Source organism: Adiantum capillus-veneris, chromosome 27, assembly GCF_014529385.1.
Source record: "Adiantum capillus-veneris isolate H3 chromosome 27, ASM1452938v2, whole genome shotgun sequence".
NCBI classification, from domain to species: Eukaryota; Viridiplantae; Streptophyta; class Polypodiopsida; order Polypodiales; family Pteridaceae; genus Adiantum; species Adiantum capillus-veneris.
The window spans coordinates 102,940,719-102,962,253 of NC_140957.1; the positions used below are offsets into that span (position 1 = coordinate 102,940,719).

Consider the following 21,535-nt stretch of genomic DNA (forward strand, 5'->3'; position numbering starts at 1 on the left):
CCTTTGCACATGGTTCTCCAAAAAAATACATCAAAAGGGTTGCACCTCCCTGACTACTCTTTCTCGTGTAGCTTGTAATTCTGATTCCTTCTACTATGGAGCTGCCACCATCACGTTTCCATACTTTCATTTTGAGAGCAGTTTGGCAATCCAAAAAAGCGATACACTTTCAAAAGAAGTGTGAGCCTTGTGGATTGTCTTTTTTCAATTAATAGAATATCTCATGTGTTCAAAAGGTGTGCTTCATTTTACACGATAGTTGCTTAATTTCAACAAAAGAAGGTGCCATTCTGACAACTCGCTCAAAAATAACTATTAATGTTAGCTATACAAAACGGAAAAAACAAAGAGAGGTGGAAATTCCATCAATGTTTGTTGAAACTATTTGCTTTTCTATTATTGCATACGAAGGAATTGATAAATTGTCTTTCAAATATGGTGAACACAAGTTAACCATACACAAATTGTACTCTAAAGATGAGGCTTTTGAGCAAGGAAGAAGTATATGGGTGTAAATATCTTTAGCCTGCAAAAAAAATCATACAAAATTAAACTTGGAGATAAAGAAAACCATTGAAGCATATAATGAATATTTTTGGGGAAAATTTCCTTACCTCCCCCCCAAAAGTAAACCATGTCCTGATCTCTCCAGCAACTGGCTTACTTCAAGGCTTCCTTTAGGCACAAGATGTGAGAGCTCCATCATCCACAACTATAAGCAACAAAAATTTAAGAAATTTTATGAGACTTAATTGATTCTGGGGCCTATTTTAAGAAATTAAAATTGATACAATTTCATATGAGAAAGGTAAAGTTCAAAACCACCTCAATTCAAACACTACCAAAGGCTTAAGTCTAACCAAGCACAAATTTTGGTGGTGAATTTCCTTTCCAAATTCTCATCCTTATACATTAAGTGTGGACTGGGTGCTCCCAAAGGTCTTGAATATTAATACTTTATTGGCTTAAATATTTGTTTTTATTTGTGCAGAACTCCCAGTTGTGAGTGAGTTATATTAGTAAAACCAAAAAGTTACAAATTCAAGTCATGCTCGAGCCGCGAGCTATGACGTCTCCTAAGTAACCATAGGTACATCGACTGATAGGGGAGCCACCCTGTGACATATATTGAGAGACCTCTACTTTAGCAGTGACCAACCATTGCAGTAGCAATATCCCTAAACCACTCATGAGAGTTTTTGGCTTTGAATTTTAATGCAATCGTCCTTGTATCTCTACTCTCACAAAAGAATAAACTTCACTCTATTAATCATATCCCTAAACCACTCCTAATGTTTTTGGCTTTGAATTTTAATGCAAGCGTCCTTGTATCTCTACTCTCACAAAAGAATAAACTTCACTCAAAAAGTAAACTTCACTCTATTAATCATACTTATAATGTAGCATCTATGTCTTGAAGTCTAAGACTATAATGTGGCATCTATGTCTTGAAGTCTAAGACTATTTTCCATACATGCAAGAACTACAAAATATCTTGTAACATATATCAATAGGTGTGAATATCAATAAACAATTTTTTGGTTCCTAAGCAAGGCTCACATATCCTAGTTTTTAGTATAAATATCTTGGTTGAAAATAAAGAATCCTAATTGTAATTCCATTCATCCCTACCTCCAGTCGGAGGAGGCCAACCATGCATACTTCCTAGGGCCCTCAAGTCAAGAGAAATCGGGGCCTTGTCCACTTGCTCACCGATGTGGAAGGAAATGATGTTAAGGGCCCAAATGAAATGGCTCAATTGATTCTTAACCACTTGCAACAAATTATAGTCCATCTTGAGGCCCACTCCCTTGAAATGGATGATGCTAGATCTACTCTTCTTGGGAGCATCAAAAGAACAATATGTCACTCTGAAGCCATAGAGAAGGAGTTCACCGAGGAGGGATGCTCTCCCAGGATACAAGCTTTAGGCAAAGAGATGTCCCTTGGTTTGGGGTGGATTGATTAGTGAGTTCTTCAAAGAATTTTGCGATGATCTTAAGTCCCCTATTATGCAAATGGATAACCAAGCCCTGGTCGATGGAGTCCTAACCAGAAGCATTAAAAGGGGCCTCATTAAGCCTATCCCCAAACAAGTTTTGGCTACCAACTGAAACATTGGTTCCCCATAACAATAATGTTAGTAGCATGTAAAATAATTCCCAAAACTATAGCCCTCATACTCTCTCGCCTCCTGGACAAAGTCCTTACTCCCCATCAGCATGGATTTATCCAGGGAAGGTCAATCTATGAAAACATTCTAGTAGCAATGGTCGGCATAAATATATTCCTTTGACTAAGTAGGAATGTATCTTTCTACAACTGGATTTGGATAAAGTGTATGACAGGATCATGTGTTTGTTCATTGAAGATGTCACGAGTCACTGGGCTTTGGGTTGTGGATGTGTCGGTTGGTAAGCACCCTTGGTGCTGGTAGCCAATCTAAGCTCCTATTTAATGAGAGAATTGTGGGTGCATTTGAGGTCAAAACATCAATTAAATAGGGCTTCCCACTTGCCCCTCTAATGTTTGACATTGGATCCCATCCTTTGTTAATAGTACTCAAACACGGTGCTGCAAAAGAGGAAATTCAAGGGTTGTCTCTGTCTAGCAAAGACCAACTTTTGGGGAAAAAAAATGTGGATCACTCCTTGTTTTTCCTCAAAATGTTCTCTCTTATAATTAGGAAGGCTCTAAAGATTGTGAAAACATATTACTTAGCAGAAGAAAAACACTAAAGACTCAATGTCTTGGTAGTGGGCTGGATGGGAGGCAATTGCAAGACCTGTATAGCAAGGCGATCTCAAGATTTTTAATCCTAGTACTCATGTGGAGGCCCGGTGCACAAAGTTTGCGGTAGCACTTGCAAAGCAAGACGCCAGACCATTCATGGGCTATTATGGCAAAGGCCATGATGGACAATACAAAACTATGCTCGCAAGGTGACTAGTGGAAAGGGCTCGAGGTGCATGACAAGTTTCTTGCCCATTGATGGACCATCCTAAAACCTAGGGGCACCATATGCGAGCTCACTTGGAAATGAAAAAAAGAAACAGATTCCTTGGAATGGGGAGAGCTAATGAGGTATTTTCAAAATTCTTTAAGTCATTGGTCCCCTTGTCTCTCTAAGGCGAGAAGTAACCTTGTTACCCCTTTTTGGAGGGAAGTTGCCAAAAAGATTAATAACAAAGGTATTCGATGACTAGGCCAATTCTGGGATTACTGCAGTAGTAGCTATAAAGGAGCAAACTAGCTAGCTCTTTGATATAATTGTAGTGGGATTGAAAGACTATTGATTATCAGTAGAGCCTTAGAATGGCTTGGCAAGTGGTGAGCACCTAACTACAAGTCCAAGTTCGAGTGGAAAGAATGGCGGTGATTTAAGAACAAATATTTCTTGAAACCACAAACCAAGGAATTGTACCACACTCGTGTGGCTTTGACAGATTGGTTCTCCCCATCGAACAAGTAGTGGGGCTTACAAAGGTATTCGATGACTAGGCCAATTTTGGGATTGCAACAATAGTAGACATAAAGGAGCAGACTAGCTAGCTCTTTGATATAATTTTAGTGGGACTGAAAGACTGTGATTATCACTAGAGCCCTCGAACGTCTTGGCAAGTGTGTGCACCTAACTGCAAGTCCAAGTTTGAGTGGAAACCATGGCGGTGACCTAAGATTAGACATTTATTGAAACTGCAAACCAAGGAATGTATCACACCCTTGTGGCTTTGATGGACTAGTTCTTCCTATTGAACAAGCATGGGGACTTACAAAGGTATTCAAAGACTAGGCCAAGTTTGGGATTACAGCAGTAGTAGGTGGATAGAAATAGACTAGCTAGCTCTTTGATATAATTGTAGTGGGATTGAAAGACTATTTATTATCAACAAATCCTTAGAGCGTCTTGGCAGGTGGTGTGCACCTAACTGCAACTCAATTGCGAGTCCAAGTTTGAGTAATAAGCATGGTGGTGACCTAAGAACATACATTTCATGAAATCGCAAACCAAGGAGTTGTACCACACCCTTGTGGATTTCATGGACTGGTTCTCCCCATTAAACAAGCAGTTGGGCAAGAATTCGCAGGGGTCAAAATAGAATGCAGTCGTGAATAATATTTGGTTTCCACAATGGTTGCACAGGATGAAGGTCTTTTTATGGAAGGTATTATGAGGAGCATTGTCGACAGAAGCGGACCTATTGGAGAAGGTATTTCCTGAAGATGAATGTTTGCTTGTGCTATATTCACTAGGCAAGGAGAAGTTTCCAAAATGAGATAAGATGAAAATTGAGTTCTTCAAAGAGGTCTTGGAGGATGTAAAGACCCTATTATGTGATTGGCAAACAAAGTCCTTGTAGAAGGGGTGTCGGATACAAGCATGAAGAGGTCTCGGCAACCCTATTCCTAATCAAATTTGTTGTCCTCCTATGAAACACTAGCAGCCGATCACAATCATGACAATAGCATATAGGATTATTTCCAACGCTATCACCGGTAGGCTTTCTCCACTCTTGGATAAGGCTATCACCCCGCACCAACACTGCTTTATCAAAGAAAGGTTAATATATGATAACAATCTGGAAATAATGGTTAGCATTAAGTATGTAAGCTTCACTAATAAAGAATTTATCCTTTTACAACTTGATCTTGACAAATTGTATGGCCAAATATCTTTTCTTTACATAGAAGATGTCATGAAGTTGTTGGGTTGACCATGACTATGTCATATGATACACATCCGAGGACCATGCACTTAGAGCTATTGTTTAATAACAAAAGCGTGGATGTCTTTGAAGTAAAATGATCAATCAAACATGGTGTCCCTTTAATCCCACTATTATTTACAATCAATTCTCATTCCCTAGTTACCATGCTAGAGGCAAGTGCTACAAGAAGGAAAATCCAAGGGTTTCCTCCTGGCAAAGTTCTTTGTTGATGACTCATTTCTTTTCTCAAAATCCATCCTTCAAGTGCTAAGAAAGGATCTAGAGATATTTTAAACATTTTTCACACCCACTGGTTCTAAGTGCAATGTGGAAAAATCAAGAATGATTTCTCTATCAAAATGGGATTTATTCGATCCATCTAAATGGTCAAGATGGATTGTCTCAAAAGGAACGGTCTCTTGACACCTTGGGATCCCTCTAGGGGTAGGAATCTCTCACAAACAAAGGCTCCTATGGGTTTAGGATCAAGATGCAAAGGTGGGAATATGTGCTCCTTCCATTCCACAACAAGGTGCATGTGATCAATTTGTTTATGATCCTATATTTGTCCTTCATTGAGCCACCTCTCAAAATAGCTAAATGCAACTAGAAGGAATTCATGGAACCCGTAAAAAGATTCATATAAAAAAATAACACCAAAGGTACGATACCCTAGAAGTGGGCAAAATGGGAGTGTGTTGCTAGACCCACGAAGCAAGGCGTTGTTGGGATCCACAACCCTAAAGTGCATGTAGAGGCCTAGTGTGCTTAATTTATGGTCTCAATTACCAAACAAGACCAGGCATGGGCTAATATGATAGGGTACATTGTTGACAAGGTGAATCTCTTTTCCCAAGGGAGCTCATGAAAAGATAGTCATACTTTTGGCACCTCGGCAACAAACTTGAAACTAGGTGACACCACAGGCGATCTAGTACAAAAGTATACTAGAGCATTTGAGGCACTAGAATGGGGAGAGGCAACCATAAACTTTAAAAAATCCATAACACATTGGTCCACATGGCACTCTAAAGTGGAAAGTGAATTAAAAAATCTATTTTGGAGAGAGATTTCTAGAAAAGCTAATAACAAAGGATTCTTTTATCCCAATTCTGGGAAGTAGTATAAGATGGAAAGAAGTAGACTAGCTGGCTACCCAATTCAACCTCAACCAAACTAAAAGACTATTGATCAACAGAGCTATCAAAGGACTGAGCAATGTACATATGTGAACATGTGAGGCTAAATTTGAGTGGAAAGCCTAGCACTGGCCCAAACTTCACTAAACCACAAACTAAGAAAAGATAATGAAAATGAACATTCAAAGTAGATTGGTTCTCCCCACTCAATAAGTAGTGCCAAAACCAATGGCTAGAGTCCAGGTGGGTGTCAGTAGGGTGGGACCCTCAATGGTTCCTTGTTATGAAGATCTTTCTATTGAAGGTGTTATGGGGGATAGTCCAACCAATAGGCTCAAATAGATACTCTTCACTTGTTAAAGCACTGCCTAACTACGAGAAAACTATAGTTTTGTATATCTATTGTGCACAAGCAAGTGCTCTCAAGATGTTAAAAACTACTTATGAAAACTACTTACTTAAAAACTACTTATGAAAACTTATAACCAACATAGCATTATTGTACATGTTAGCTTGAATAGACCATAAATATTACATGTGATATACTTGACCGTGTGGGATTACTACAATTGAATGGGTGGAATAAATCTATGTATGTTGCGAAAACTTTACAAAACTTCTTTAAGCTCTATATATATATATATATATATATATATATATATAATATATATGTGTGTGTGTGTGTGTGTGTGTGTGTGTGTGTGTGTGTGTGTGTGTAAAGGGACATTTACCTTGTGCTCTAGGTGGGCATGAATGCAACAAAACCATGATTTGTAATCCTACGAGTATCTTGTTTTGTCTCTAGCTCTAAAGCTAGCACAAAGCCCTTACAGGTAGACCACATTAAACACCACCTTCTACATGTTTTACTCGTCGTCAATAATAGTGAATCCTCCAAGCCCACATATTCTTATGTTATTATTATTTGTAAAGCACACAAGCTTCAAACTAGTGACAAATGATCCTCCTTATTTCCATGCTAAAATTTATGTTGTTTTATTCATTGTCATTATATCAACTAATAGCTATTCTCAATTCAAAAAAATTACCAATTTGCGACCAAGAAAGCGACCCAATCCTGTGGTACGAAAGGTGGAGATTGAGAGTCTTTGGGGATTCAATGGCTCATACCAAGGTACGTGTGCTACTTCAGCTTTATCTTCCTCCATTAAGATCTACAGAAATCCCACATGGAAGAAAAAGAAACACTCTCTCTCTCTCTCTCTCTCTCTCTCTCTCTCACACACACACACACACACACACACACACACACACACATTTGTGCATAGAAGCACCCTTCTTCCTTTTGCAATGTGGAAATTGCTATGATTTTAACACTAGTCCTCTAAAAAGATAGCCCTTTTGTGGCTTTAAGATGCTTTTGTAAAAAAATAATTTAACAGCTATTTAGATGTCTAAACAAAAAAACCCTCTCAAGGAAATACGCCCAACACATATAGTTTGAGTTAATAAAAAATATCGAGAAAATAAATCAAGGGTTGAAGTTTCCTTTGCATGGCCAATGGCTAGCTCCAAGGACTAATTTGATAAAATACGCATGATCTTACTAAATTGACTCAATGATAGACCTTTTTCTTTTTTAACAAACTCAAATTTCTTTGAAAAATCCCTCTATAGGTATGTGATGAGTTTATCACACTTCTATGTTGCTTACATAAAGACTAGCAACATTTACTACTCACTTAAGTTTAGTAAATTACAGTTCTATGCAAAAAAGCTGTTTTTAAAAAATTAAGTTTTTTATTTTTAGCTGGGGGGTGCACTATGTAATCATTTTAATGTATAACGTGAGTTCAAAAGGAGGGGTTTTAAAATACAAAAAAATTTAGACAATTTAATAGAGATGCATTAAAATAAGAGATTTTTATATTCAATTCTAGAAAAAAATCCTAAAATAAGGGGTTTATTTATTCATTCATGCATGTTAAAAGAGAGGGTTTTTTAACACACTGCAAATGCACGTTATATAGGGGGTACTGAATAGTGAAACCCCTGAGATTTTTAGCAGTTTTAACTTAAATATGACTCTCAAAGTCCAGCAATGAACCCAATCGTCTGGCATAGCATACACCAAAAACCAACATCCTCGGCAACGCAATTTGTCCTACTCAAGAAGTTTCATGAAGTTTTTATGTCATATGCAAAAGTTATACTTAAAATACTAGAATCTAGACATGAGCCACTTGTGTGGCCCATTACAAGACTAGTGAAATGATATCCAAAAGGGTGAATTCTAGTATAGATTTTTTAGTGCATGCATAAGTACAAACAAACTAGCCTCTTGTGTGTGTGTGTGTGTGTGTGTGTGTGTGTGTGTGTGTGTGTCTTCAAAAGACTTTTGCTTACAATCATAGGTTGTGTTGAAGAAGGACGTTGCTGGTAACCATTCTGAGCTCTTGTTTAATAAAAGAATTGTAGGAGCATTCAAAGTCAAAAGATCAATCAATAAAGGATTTGTGGGAGCATTTTAAGTCAAAAGATTAATCAATAATAGAATTGTGGGAGCGTTCAAAGTCAAAAGATCAATCAAAATGGGTTGCTCATTGGCAACAATGATATTCACCATATGCTCTCGTCCTTTAATTACCATGCTAGAATCTAGTGATGCAAGAGGGGAGATCCAAGGGCTGACCTTGCATGACAACGGAAAAGTCATAGCAAAGCTCTTTGCGGATGACTCCCTTCTCTTCCTAAAAGCTTTCCCTGAGATAATTAGGAAGTCTTTAGAGATTGTGTAAATGTTTGCCATAGCAAGTCAAAGTGCAATATTGAGAAATCAAGACTAATCTCACTCTCAAAAAATGACTTATTCAATCCATCTATGTGGATTGGAGAGATGGTATCAAAAGGAATTATTTTCTTACACCTACGAGCCTCTAGGAATGAGCATAACACACAAGCAAAGATTCTAGTGGTCTTAGATAACATAAGGTGTAAGGTGCAAAGGTCAAAGTATGTGCTACTTCCCTTCGCGAGTAGGGTGAAAGTAAGTAATTCATTTATGCTCTTGTACACAGCCTTTACTAGTCTGCTCTTCTAGATATCCAAATGCAACTTGAAAGAATTCTTGAAATTGGTGAAAAGATTCTTGTGAAAATAACACAAAAAACTTGATGCCTTGGCAATGGGATTAATGGAAATCCATCGCTAGACCGATGGAGCAAGGTGGTATCTAGATCCTTAACCCTGCTACTCATGCAAAGGTCAAGTGTCCCATATTTGTGGCCTCAATTGTGAAGCAAGCATGGGCCATCATGACAAAGGATATGATTGATAAGACAAAACTCTTCTCCCAAGGTGTACGACCAACTGCTAGCCCATCGATGGTCCAGCCTGAGACTAGGTGGCACAATGGGCGAGCTAGTATACAAGTGTACCATAGTAACGGAGGCTCTGGAGTGGATAGATAACCAAATATTTTCAAAAATCCATAACTCATTGGTCCCCTTGTCTTTCTAAAGCACGAAGCAATTTTTGAACCCATTTTGAAGATAAATTTCTTGAAAGGTCAATAAGCAAGGACTCGATGACTAGCCCATTTTTTGAATAGAAACATTAAGATCTAGAAAAAAACTGACTAATTGGCTACCCATTTTCATCTCAATGCTATTGAAAGAGTGTTGTTTAACAAAGCTATAGAAGGGCTAGACAACTTTTTGTTGCATATAAATGCGATTCCAAGTTTGAGCAAAAAGCAGTGACCACAAAGCAGACATTTCGATAAAGCACAAACCTAGGGTATCTACCACACTCTAATGTTCAAGACTAATTGGTTCTCCTCCCTCAACAAGCAATGCAAAAAGAATGGTCCGTCGATCAAGATGGGTGGCAATAGCAAAGAATATCTAGATTCCACAATGGCCACTCTTGATGAAGATCATTTTGTGGAAGGTATTTTGGTGGGCTTTGCAGATCGGCATCAAGGTTCTAGCTACGGGTATTGAAACAGATTGGTGCTTGGGGTGCAAAACGACAAGCGTTGTTCCAGTGGCTTGTTCTCATCCTCTTCTCCTTCATCGTCTCCCTCACTTATTCAAGGAGTTTCCTCTCAAGAGCTAGCTTCATAGAGATTATCCAAGAAAGCAAGGAAGTGAATATCACTATTGGTAAAAGGAAGTACTTGGACGAGTGGACTAGGGAGATCCTCACCATCATGACCAAAAATCGCTAGCAATGTGTACAAGATCATGAATAATGGTCGCCTCTGTTTGGGGCCATGGAGCTTCTCGATGTATTTTATGATTCCTCAAGGTTAACATGAGCTTAATTATGGTGCCTCTCTAGACCTTCCTTAAGCCTGGAGGCTACATAGGGGAAGTAGTACGAAAGTTTAACAAAGCAGTGTTAGCCTTGGAATGGGGGGAGACTTTCAAATACTTTAGGTGCTCCACTTTTCATTGGTCCCCCTAGCTATCCAAACTTGGAAGGAGTTCCTTGAACCCTTTTTGGAAGTTGCACAAAGGTGAGCAACAAAGGGATCTCTAAAATGTCAGATCTTTGGGATGATAGAAATCTTTGATGGAACGAAGTAGACCATTTAGTCATTCATCATAATTTGAGTTTATACAAAAGGCTTCTAATTAATAGGGTCTTGGAAGGTTTGCACTTGTGCTTGGGTCCAAGCTAGATTAGATAGACCCAGCATTGGCCAAAAGAGAGTGTGAATTGCAATTCCAAGACCCAAGATACCTATAACAAGCTACTAAGACAAACAAAGCAGTTATGCTCCACTTACCAAATATATGAAAGAAAAATTGGTCGAAAGAATGATGGTGGAAGAGTGTTAATGCCATTTGGGAGATAAATGGTATAGCTAAATGAAGGTGTTTATCTAGAAAGTGCTTTGGAGAGCCATCCCTACTGGGAATAAGATTTTCTGTAAAGGGATTGGCATCGACACTTGCTCTGGCTGTAAAACAACTTTAGAGGATTCCCTACATCTGTTCAATAAGTGCCCTATCTCACACGATCTGGCCGCTAAAATTTGCAAAGGGTGTGAAGGACCTAGAAGAGTATCTTCTTTACAAATGATCTAATCCTAGGAAGGTGTAGCTTAAAAATCCAAGCCATCTTGGTTTACACCCAAATCACTAGGTTTTGTTATCTAAATCAAATTTGGAAAGCTAGGAACCTTCGCGTCTTTGAGGCAAAGCTTGTTGTGGCTCAATTTGGTAATTTTGTGCATGAGATCATTGAGCTCATTTATGTTGTGGGATCAAAGAGAGGGAAATCCACTAATGTCAAAGAGTGGAACCATGCACTTAATTGAATTAGCTACTCAAGAGGTTTTACTTAGCACCTCTACGTCTGGGTCCCTCTTGGAATCTTTGCCCCCTCAATGGCACATATAGTGCTTGAGGTTGATTGTATATTCTTTTCCAATTCAATATAAAATATCTCCACTCACAGTTGTGAGTATGGCAAAAAAAAAAAAAAAAAAAATCACCTCTAGATGTATAAGTATGTTATACCACCAAATATCTCAAAAAGGTTTCCAAATTTTAGTTTCAATACCATTGTATGATGTTATACATCAGAATATGTTAAAAATATAAATAAATCATAAAAAATGATGTTAAGAAAAATGCACCGAATTCTTCATGTGTATAAAAATAAAAAAGATATTAATTATTGAAAAAAAGTATAATTTGGTGTAACTAATTAGAAGCCACTTGTAATATTCGTAGTCCTAGATGACAAAGAACAACTGTAAAATTTTGTAAAATATGACTTCATTTTAAAGTCTAATATCATTGAGGGAGCTCACCTAGCACCATTTGAAAATGGGAGCTTATCCTAAATATGGTAGTCCATTTTCATATAGCAAGCGGAGGATCGGGCAGAGAAGATGCACACGACCTATTGTGAAGGAAGAAATGAAACTGACATGTGCAAGAAGAAATGATTGATAAAAAAGAAATTGCTATGGCTATATCATTTTTTAGTAGCCTTCGAATTTTATCCTATAGTCCTTTGGAATACGGTGCCTATGTTGTTGCTAACAAGGAAATGGTGGCATGCTTACATTGGCAACGTATGTCACTAGAGTTCATTTCCTATTTGGAGAGTGTTGATTGGGTATAAAGAATAGGAATAGTGAGCACCAAGCTAGAGTCTACATACCCTTACATTAATTTGAAGCTATATTTAGCCTTATATGTAGGTCTATGGCATCTCAAACAATTATCACTATAAGTAGAATTTCTTTTCTTCTTTTATCACAAGATTGGCCAATAAAGCCATGGTCGAAGGGTCGTTGGAGGTAAGTGTAAAGAGAGGGCTTATCAAACCCATCCCAAAACAGATCTGTTGTTCTCAACTGAAACATTGGCGCCCTATAACGATGATGTCGATGGCCTACAAAATTATAGCTAAAGCAGTAGCCCTCAGCCTAGCCCCCTTACTAACCAAGATCATCTCTCCCCATCAACATGGGTTCATAAAAGGAAGGTCCATTTACGATAACATCTTGGCAGCAATGATGGGCATCGAATACGCAAGTGTCACAAAGCAGGAGTGCATTCTGTTGCAGTTGGACGTGGACAAGGCTTATGACAGAATAACATGGATATGTATAGAAGCCGTCATGGAAGCTTTGGGCTTTGGGCCTCGCCTATATCCGTTGGTACACGTACTGGGAGTTGGAAGCCAGTCAAAGCTCCTATTCAACGATAGAATTGTGGGCTCTTTTGAGGTCAAAAGGTCTATTAAGCAAGGATGCCCTCTAGCCCCCCTACTTTTCACCATAGAATCACATCCTTTAATCATGATGCTCAAAGCTAGTGCGAAACGAGGGGAGTTGCAAGGTCTCGCTTTGCCAGGAAATAGCCAACTCTTAGAAAAACTTTTTGTAGACGATTCTCTCCTCTTCTTGAAGGCGTGCCCCCATGTCATCAGAAAAGCTCTGGAGATTGTTCAAATATTCTCAAAAGCTTCGGGGTCCCAATGTAATATAGAGAAGTCAAGGCCGATCTCCCTATCAGAAAATGACTCATTTAAACCTTCTGTCTGGTCGGAGGAGATTGTCACAAAAGGGAATATATTCAGACATCTGGGAGCCCCCTTGGGGGTGGACGTGACTCACAAGCAAAGACTTGAGTGGGTGCTTGAGAAAATAAAAACAAAAACGAGTAGGTGGGAGTATGCTCTTCTCCCATTCCCAAGTCGGATAAAAGTGATGAATGCCTTTATGATTCCTTACATTGCCTTCACTAGCCCGCTTCTCAAGGTGGCTAAGTGTCACTGGAAAGAGTTCTTAAAACCAGTAAAAAGGTTTTTATGGAAAAACAACACGAAATCCTCCAGGCCATGGCAATGGGCCCGGTGGGAATTAGTTGCTCGACTGGTGAATCAAGGAGGCCTCGGAATTCTCAACCCTGTGGCCCATGCAGAAGCTTGTTGCGCCAAGTTTGTTGTTTCCTTGGCTAATCAGGATCAACTTTGGGCTGTCATGGTCAGAGATATGATAGAAACAGCTAAACTTGGCTCGGATGGTGGAAAGTGGAGAGGGGTGGAGGTTCATGACAAACTGTTAGCCCCGGAGTGGTTACCTTAAGACTGGGAGGCAGCTCAGGAGAATTGGTAAGAAAATGCAAGAGAGCAGCAGGAGTCTTAAAGTGGGGGAAAGAAGTCAGATACTTCAAGAACTCCATTTTGCATTGGTGCCCCTGGCTGTCCAAAGTTGTAGATCCGCCACAAACTCCCTATTGGATTGAGATAGCCAGGAAACTGAATAATAAGGGTCTGAAGCAACTTGGGCACTTCTGGGACAGTGGCAACAAGAGCTGGAAAACCATTGACCTTCTCGTTACCCAGTACCAACTCAATAGCTTGGAGGTCTTGCTTGTCCACAAAGTGATGAAGGAGCTTGACAATTTAATGATGCCAAAATCTGTGATTCGGTGTTTGACTGGAATGCCTGGAAATGGCCCATAAGTAGTCTATTAGGGAAACCCCATCCTAAAATCATTTATCAGACAATGATGCATAAGAAGAATTGGTCTAGCCCCCTAAACAAGCTATGGAAAAAGCAATGGCCGGAGGAAAGGTGGGAGCAAGTATTGGAGTACATCTGGAAGCCAAAGGTTCCGCACCACATGAAGGTCTTTCTATGGAAGGTAATTTGGGGTGCTCTACCGACGGGGGTAAAGATTCAGGAGAGAGGGATTGGGTCAGATCGATGCTTGGGGTGCAGGATGGCTAGAGAAGATATGGCCCACCTATTCAAGGATTGCCCAAGTATTAAAGGCCTCGCAAGGAAAATATGCAAGTGGGTCCAAAGAACATGGAAAATTAGTTTCTTCAAGACTGACCTATTCCTTGGAGGCAAGAATTCAAGAAGTCCTGCCCTCCTCGTCAGCACTCAAATTGTCATATATTTCTTCTTACATAATGTATGGCAGACAAGGAACCGTCGTGTGTTTGAAGGAGGTTCTGAGGTGGCAAGCTTCGTAGAAATTACTCAAGAAAGCAAAGTGCTAATATGGACGCTTGGGTGCAAGCAACACTCGGAGGATTGGTCTAGGGCTACTTGTGCCTTGTTGTCAGCAGATGGAATGCCTAGGACGGGAGAAAATCTTGGCCATCGGTAAATAAAAGATCTCAAAAGGACAACTTTATGGACCATGTGTATAGAGGAGGAGGCGGCGGGTTGGTGGGGGTGGCTGCCCTGATGTAATTATAGTCTCTGGATGATGTCATGGCTCAACAAGAGCATGACTAGACCTTGTAATTTTTTGGACTGTTCAATATAATTCACTCACAATTGTGAGTTTTGCACCCAAAAAAAAAAACACTAATTTTGTAGCACGTGTATAAACTTAAATTTTTTTCTTACTATGTTTTTTAGTTATTGAACACATTTTTGCATTATTTTCTTCCAACAATGTTTAGGATACATAATTTACATAGCCTTGATAAAAACTAGTAAGTACTTTACTTGAAATCCCGCATCTTTCAAAGCTTGCATATATTCAGTGGTAGTGCGTATATCTGGTAGTCCATTACCATACTCAATCTCAGCCTGCACTCTCCAAAGAAATGTGAATTAGATTATTGTCTTCATGCAAAACATATCTATTTACATACTCTTGTTTATGTCCTTGCATGAAACCTAGGATTAAGCTTAAACACTTAGAGATGGAGCTATATACTCTTGTTTGAACCTTCAAACAACCTTAATAGATTTGTGTATCGAAGATTGTGGATCATAATGCTTTGTCATACACCAATCAAATCCAGCTAAACATTGTCCAGGCTTTAGCACCCGATATAATTCCTTGTATAAAGAAACCTTCAAAACAAATTTTTGAGTCACAAAAAGCACCAAGAATGAACATATCTTTTTAATATCTTCAAACTAAATTATTTTTTTCTTTTTGGATTTTTTGAAAATGCAATAACACCAACTCAACAAGTTTGATGCATATTGTTCAAATGACCTTACTCCTTGGCAAAGAAAATAAATATTATGACTTCTTGTTGTGATCAAGATATTATCTCGGGTTTATGTCAAATATTTATTAGTTACAAGAGATGATTTTATAAAGCAAAAATCAAAATGCAATTTGGTTAAGTTTGGTGGCAAGAAACAACCTATACAGAATATCATGGTATGTATTATTGTAAAACCATGAATGGAGAATCAATCTATGATCATTGACATTAGTGTGCACCAACAACTTATTCTTCTATTACAGTTATAAATATAAATATGGTTGAAGCATTTGCTTTGAAAAAAGACAACAACCCTTGAAGGCACATATTTCTTACCAAATCTGGTGCGTGGCAACAAGCCTCAAGGTTGTAAATTGCATCATAAGAGTCATCTGGCATTGGTATTTGCATGAAGTCTGCCTAAAAGCACACTTGACATGTTCAATTAGTCATAACATCATTCGACAGCTTCACTTTTGTACATGAAAAAGAATTATATGTTGTGAGCGAGTTCAACATAAATGCCTTTATTAAATTCCAAATAAAAAAGATTACACGTATGTGGAAAGGCATATGTGAATTTAGAATGGCAAAAAGTGCCTTGTTGTAGTGTCTATTATCTACTTGGGTGGAATATATCTCATCAACAATAAGACAGTCTAAAAAGAGTGGCATTCAAAACGCACAAAGACAAAGGAAAAATTACACACACACACACACACACACACACACACACACACACAAAGCATTGTGAGGAGAAGATGAAAACACCACCAGTCACAAAAGGTAGAGAGAATAGGGACAAAGATTACAAGAAGAACATGAGGATGAATTTCTCAACATTATTAATAGCCACTTCCTCTTCCATTAAAAGTTGCATAGTTTAGAGTAGGTGAAGGGGTTCATGAGCTAAAACTTTGCTTGGAAATAGACCACTTCTCATTCAAAAGCATGAATCAATGTCTTATCCTAGAATTCTCTGCAAGTATTACCTTTAAAAAATCACACAAGTGGGTGAGGCCAAACTGTTGATTTAGTACCTGACCATCAAGAAAAAATAGAAATTACATCTAGAAAGTGTTCATAAGCAACCATGCCTAGTTACCAACTTCACATATGAAAATGTTTATCGCTAAGGAAGATTTGGTTTATTAACTTTTTGAGGGGGCGTGCCATTACAATAAAAGGGATTTATCTTATTTAATGCAAGAAAATTTTATATCTTATTTACTTACAATTCCTCTCTTGATTTGGTTGCCATTATTGTTCAGTCCAGTTATTGAAGCTCCACTAGCATGTAAATTCACAATCACAAATCAGCATGTTATCAAGATGGAAAAATTTGGCAATTCCCTTTATGCCATAAAAACCTGAAGTTTGCAATTTCTCGAAGGGGTCCTCCAATGCCGCATCCTACATCCAATACCTTGCCAACGGAAGGATTGTATTGTACAGAAAAACATATTAGTTTTAAGCATGTCGCTCCTTTCCAAATACATGAGACAACATCTAATGTGTCAACCTATGGATCTGAGTGCAGGTCATATATTATGTGATAAAACTCTTGCATCTGTAAGATTATCTAGCTTGTGTTCCTTTAAGGCTCTAAGACAAGGTTCCTAAAATGTTCACTATCAACACATTTCCAGTGGTATTGAAAAGGAAGAAGCGATTAAATGCGCCACCTTCATGCCTGGTTTTAGTCCCAAATGAAGGGCGATGTAATGTTCATGCCTTTTGATGCTTTCCTGGAAAGTCTCTCCATAGAGCCTTATACGAGAAGAGCATATAAAACCAAATTAGACAAGGTGAGAAAAGCAAACTAGATCTAGATTCAACAATGTTACTTATATGAAAGCTCAAATGTATCAAATAAAGGCACCAAGGGGTCATGGAAAAATTGTTTGAAGCATCTTGAATTAGCTCGGCTCAAAAGAGATGCAAACAATGGTGCATATCACCAACACCATTCAATCTTCTATTGTGGATTCGGCATGAGAAATTGTCAAGTTTGCATATGCAACTAGGCTCATCAGTTTATTCTTGATTATTAATCACCAACACCATCGCTTCTTCTTTTGTAATATGGTTTGAGGAATTCTCTATCTTCTAAATACAACTAGGCTTATCAACTTATTCTTGATAATCTATTGTCAAACGATTCTTCAAATTTATTCTTGATGATTAACTAGCAAACAATTTTTGGTAAACTCAAGAACAACTTTTTTTAGTCTTTCCTTTTTGCATAATTGTGGCCTTAAATCCCTTGCAATTAAATGTCCACATCATTAAGAGGGTGGAGTTGTGTGTGTCAACATTAAATACACTTGACATAATCGTGGCATGTATATGTATATGCTTATGAGGTGTAGAAGCCAATGATTTTGAGGCCAAGAACGCATTTTGAATGGGCGATTCTCTCCCTATTCTCGAATTTGCTTACGTAAGGTTTTCAACTTTGACCACCTGTTGTGGTGGGGTTGGATACCGTTTCCATAGTTTCATAAGTCAAGGACTTAATAGGTGTGCTGACAAAGTATGCTGGCAAGTAACCTTCATTAAGGGTGAACAATAGGTCTGCATCTACCCTCGTAGCATAAGTCTTATATGTATAATTCAATGAGACTAGGTAGGTATGGAAATAATATATCACGATTTTGTAAGTCGTTCCATTCAAACAAGTAAAGTATTTTTCAATGATGTCATTTCATTAGCCTCCCCTGAGAAAACTAATTACTTCCATGTGATGAGTTTCATGAAGGAAGACATTGAAAACTTTGTGCAAACCATCGGGATCCTTTCCACAAGAGTCTATCCACAGATACATACAATTTCCTCAAGGAAAATTTCAGACAATAGGACAACAATCATTTAGCACTAGTGAAGCATTCATTGTTATTTGTGGCCTATGGAAAATTTTCTTCCATGAATGTAAAAAAACAAGTGGTTTGTGTGCAACAAAGTGCATATTATTTGAAAGAACTAGACTCGGTGAGTTCCAAGAAAACAGTAGCCAAGTGTAGGAAGAGTAGGATGGAAATAACTTTCTACTATCATTACAAGCCTCTCATAAGACAAAGTTTGGTTACACTCTTGAGCTAAGATTGACCCAAAAGGATAACACTAGTACCTATATCCAAGATCCAATGTAGGCGATTTTAATTTACATTTGCCTTGAAAGATTGAAAGAGCAATTGTATTGCGGACAAAGCAACCGGAACGTGTATGCCTTAAAAGATCGAAAGAGCAGTTGTATTGCCGACCAAGCAATTGGAACGTGTATGATTCCCCGCATCCCACAAGTAAACTACCCATTGGATGCAACATGTTAAATGCCATTGCACATTTGGATCCATGATATATTTGCCCCTTTACCTCTCATGACTCAAATTTTGTCATTGAGCCTCTTGATAACATCCACTATACAAGGTCGCATAGTCATAGCAAAAGTGTAAGGTCTTGGGGTTTATACAGAAAATTGACCCCCTTCTCATGTCTAAAATGCATCTTTTGAAGACAAGCTCTATATGAGATTCAAATATATAAACTTGCCTCTTGGAATGGGACCAATATTCATGATAAACTACCTTCCAGTGGTTTTTGATCTGCTATAATTACAAAAATAGGGGTAGGTCTTGAGAAAGATCGACAAAATCTTACATATTTTGGTGTAAAAACCAATTAAATGTTCGACGAAAACCGGGAGAATTTTCATCGAGTCCTCTTTCTCATTGGTTGGGACAAATGTTTGTGGTAAGCATTGGAGTGGACTCAAAAACATCTATCTCTCTCTCTCTCTCTCTCTCTCTCTCTCTCTCTCTCTCTCTCTCTCTCTCTCTCTCTCTCTCTCTCTCTGCGCGCACGCGCATGCAACCTTCCCTTGGCAATGTTCCTATGACATTAAAAATTCTCTTCTTCTTCTTCTTCTTCTTCTTCTCTCTCAAGTATGGTATCCTCTTGCTCCCTAGGGCATAGCTGTCCCTAGAGATCAAGGAAAGAAGGAGAGAGCCATATTTATCATGGCTACGATACAAACATAATTTTCAGAAAGAGAGAGAGAGAGAGAGAGAGAGAGAGAGAGAGAGAGAAATTTGTAAGTTGTACGAACATTTCCCAAGAGTCTTGAAGTCAAGACCTGCTACTCCAGAGGCCAAAATTCTGGTCTGTATCCTCTTATACCAGCAGCAGGTTAAAAGTTATCTTCGTTCTGATGATGATGCTGTGCAATCCTACGTACATTGACTCTCTCTCTCTCTCTCTCTCTCTCTCTCTCTCTCTCTCTCTCTAGCACAGAGAGAGGGTACCTGCTTGCAAAGTGGAAGGATGGGCCCCACGCATACTCGTAGAAGGCAGTGGCTACATCGTAATAGAAATTCACCTGAATTCAAGAAACATGAAATCAAATGAAATGGAAAATGTTAGCAATGTGAAGCGAAACGCAATGAAATGAAATGAAATGAGACCATGGAGTCGTAGTGTTGCTTCCTGCTGCTCTCATCTCCACCGTGGAGAGTGTGCAGTCCTTCATAGCTGCTCTCGCGCACCCACAAAGAAGAAAGAAACTGTTAAGGCAGCAAGATAAGGTAACAATGAGTGGGGGTACTGGGAGTGGGAGGGCTTACACGGCCAGGGCGGTGGTGAGATCATGGGAGGGGCCGTTCTTGAGCGTGGAGATGAAGCTCTTGGCCTCCTCTGCTACGGTCCCCATCTCTCGCTCCCTCTCTCTCTCTCTCTCTCTCTCTCTCGCTGCTTTGCTTCAAATATATATAGTGCATGAGGTTCACACACCCACACGCACAAACACAATGCACATACACACACTCCCATGACATTCCCTCTTGACGTTACACGTCTAGTGTTCAAATCCCACCACATTGAAACCTCCCTCTCTCTCTCTCTCTCTCTCTCTCTCTCTCTCTCTCACATGACACATCTTGAGTTCAAGACTTGTGGCCTAGATCTTTGAGATCTTTCTCTCTTGTCTCTATTTATTGGCTCCTACTGTGAAGACCAAGCTTTGGACATTTTCCAATTCCTTTTAAATAACATGTCCTGAGTTCACGAATAGATCTATGAGGTCTCTAGGGATTGTTCTACAACATTAAATCTTCTTCTCTTCTCCCTCTATCTTGGGTCCTCATCAGACAATGGTGGGCATCCTACCAGCATGCTCTACTAGTTCACTTATTTGATAACATTTTTTACCTTAGTCTATTGTATTGGACATTTTGATCTATACAAATGGTATGGTCTAATATATCTCTTTAGCCTTAAGCATACATAAGTGAACATTTCATTTTATTTCATATATCTTCGGGTTATCTCAATCCCTTGGCCTTGCGTTCAAGGCTTGTATGATTCATCTTTGGGATCTCTTCGGATTATTCCTAAGAAATTCAAACTCTTATTATCGTCATCATCGTCTTCTCTCTCTCTCTCTCTCTCTCTCTCTCTCTCTCTCTCTCTCTCTCTCTCTCTCTCTCTCTCGTGCGCAGCCAAAAGATTAATTCACACTCCAATTTTCAGGTGGGATCAATGGCCTACAAATGATAATTCTTCGACCAAGACCATTTGTGTTGTCCGAATCTTTTTAGGAGGCAAGCATTGAAGAAGGAAAATGCCCTATCATTAAGACTATCACGTGCTACTTATAACAAGAGCGTAATCATAAATTATTATTTTTTTGTAAAACTCACAATTGTGAGTGTATTACATTATCATGACCAAAAAATTACAAATTTATGCAATGCTCAGGACGAGCCTTGACAGCGTCAAGAGTCATAACTACACCGGCTGACAGAGGAGCACCCCATGGATAGGAATGAAGCCCTAACTTCACCGAAGCTAGTTAGTCAATGTTGCACCCAAGGCCATGTTCCACTCATCCGAGCTCCCCTGCTTTCCAACGGCAACCTGCTTTCTTGGATCATCTTTGTGAATTTAGTTGTTTCCATGGTGTTTTCAAAGATCCAATTGTTCCTTACCTTCCATACATGTTTAGAGTAGAAAAATCTCACTATTTGTGTTACGACTAGCAGCGCTTGGCTCTTAAACACCTTCTCTCCCAAGAAGTGATCGTTCTTGAAGAATCCTATTTTCCAGGTTTTTTGAATCCATCTGCAAATTTTTCTTGCAAGGCCACAAATCATCGGGCACTTCTAGGGAACTATAGTCTTAATAATGGAGTCTCTTGGGGTTTGCCTTTGGCTTAGCCATTATTGAGCTACTAGC

The 21,535-nt window shown here is 38.8% G+C and overlaps 1 protein-coding gene across 2 annotated transcripts; it reads right to left on the minus strand.

Moving 5' to 3' along the window:
- Nucleotides 1–371: 371 nt before the first annotated feature.
- Nucleotides 372–20,085, minus strand: LOC147422477 (cycloartenol-C-24-methyltransferase-like). 2 transcript variants are annotated; one of them, XM_086503157.1, is made up of 13 exons: nt 19,927–20,085; nt 19,768–19,834; nt 19,609–19,682; nt 16,990–17,074; nt 16,675–16,730; nt 16,540–16,594; nt 16,297–16,344; nt 15,641–15,724; nt 15,045–15,161; nt 14,808–14,891; nt 6,898–7,023; nt 615–712; nt 372–526 (listed from the first exon to the last, which is right to left on the minus strand). In XM_086503157.1, exons 1-13 carry the CDS (start codon nt 20,010–20,012, stop codon nt 472–474), a joined length of 1,035 nt encoding a protein of 344 aa, XP_086359283.1. In that variant the 5' UTR covers nt 20,013–20,085; the 3' UTR covers nt 372–471. The 2 variants fall into 2 exon arrangements, with proteins under 2 accessions (XP_086359283.1, XP_086359284.1); XM_086503158.1 differs by lacking the exon at nt 15,045–15,161.
- Nucleotides 20,086–21,535: the final 1,450 nt, after the last annotated feature.

Bases quoted from the DNA above. Each gene is read 5' to 3' on its own strand.
- LOC147422477 (XM_086503157.1), bottom strand. From the start codon at position 20,012: ATGGGGACCGTAGCAGAGGAGGCCAAGAGCTTCATCTCCACGCTCAAG. The intron at 19,835-19,926 runs GTAAGCCCTCCC...GCGCGAGAGCAG, and splicing joins CTCACCACCGCCCTGGCCGT to CTATGAAGGACTGCACACTC. The intron at 16,731-16,989 runs GTGGCGCATTTA...TCCGTTGGCAAG, and splicing joins GACTAAAACCAGGCATGAAG to GTATTGGATGTAGGATGCGG.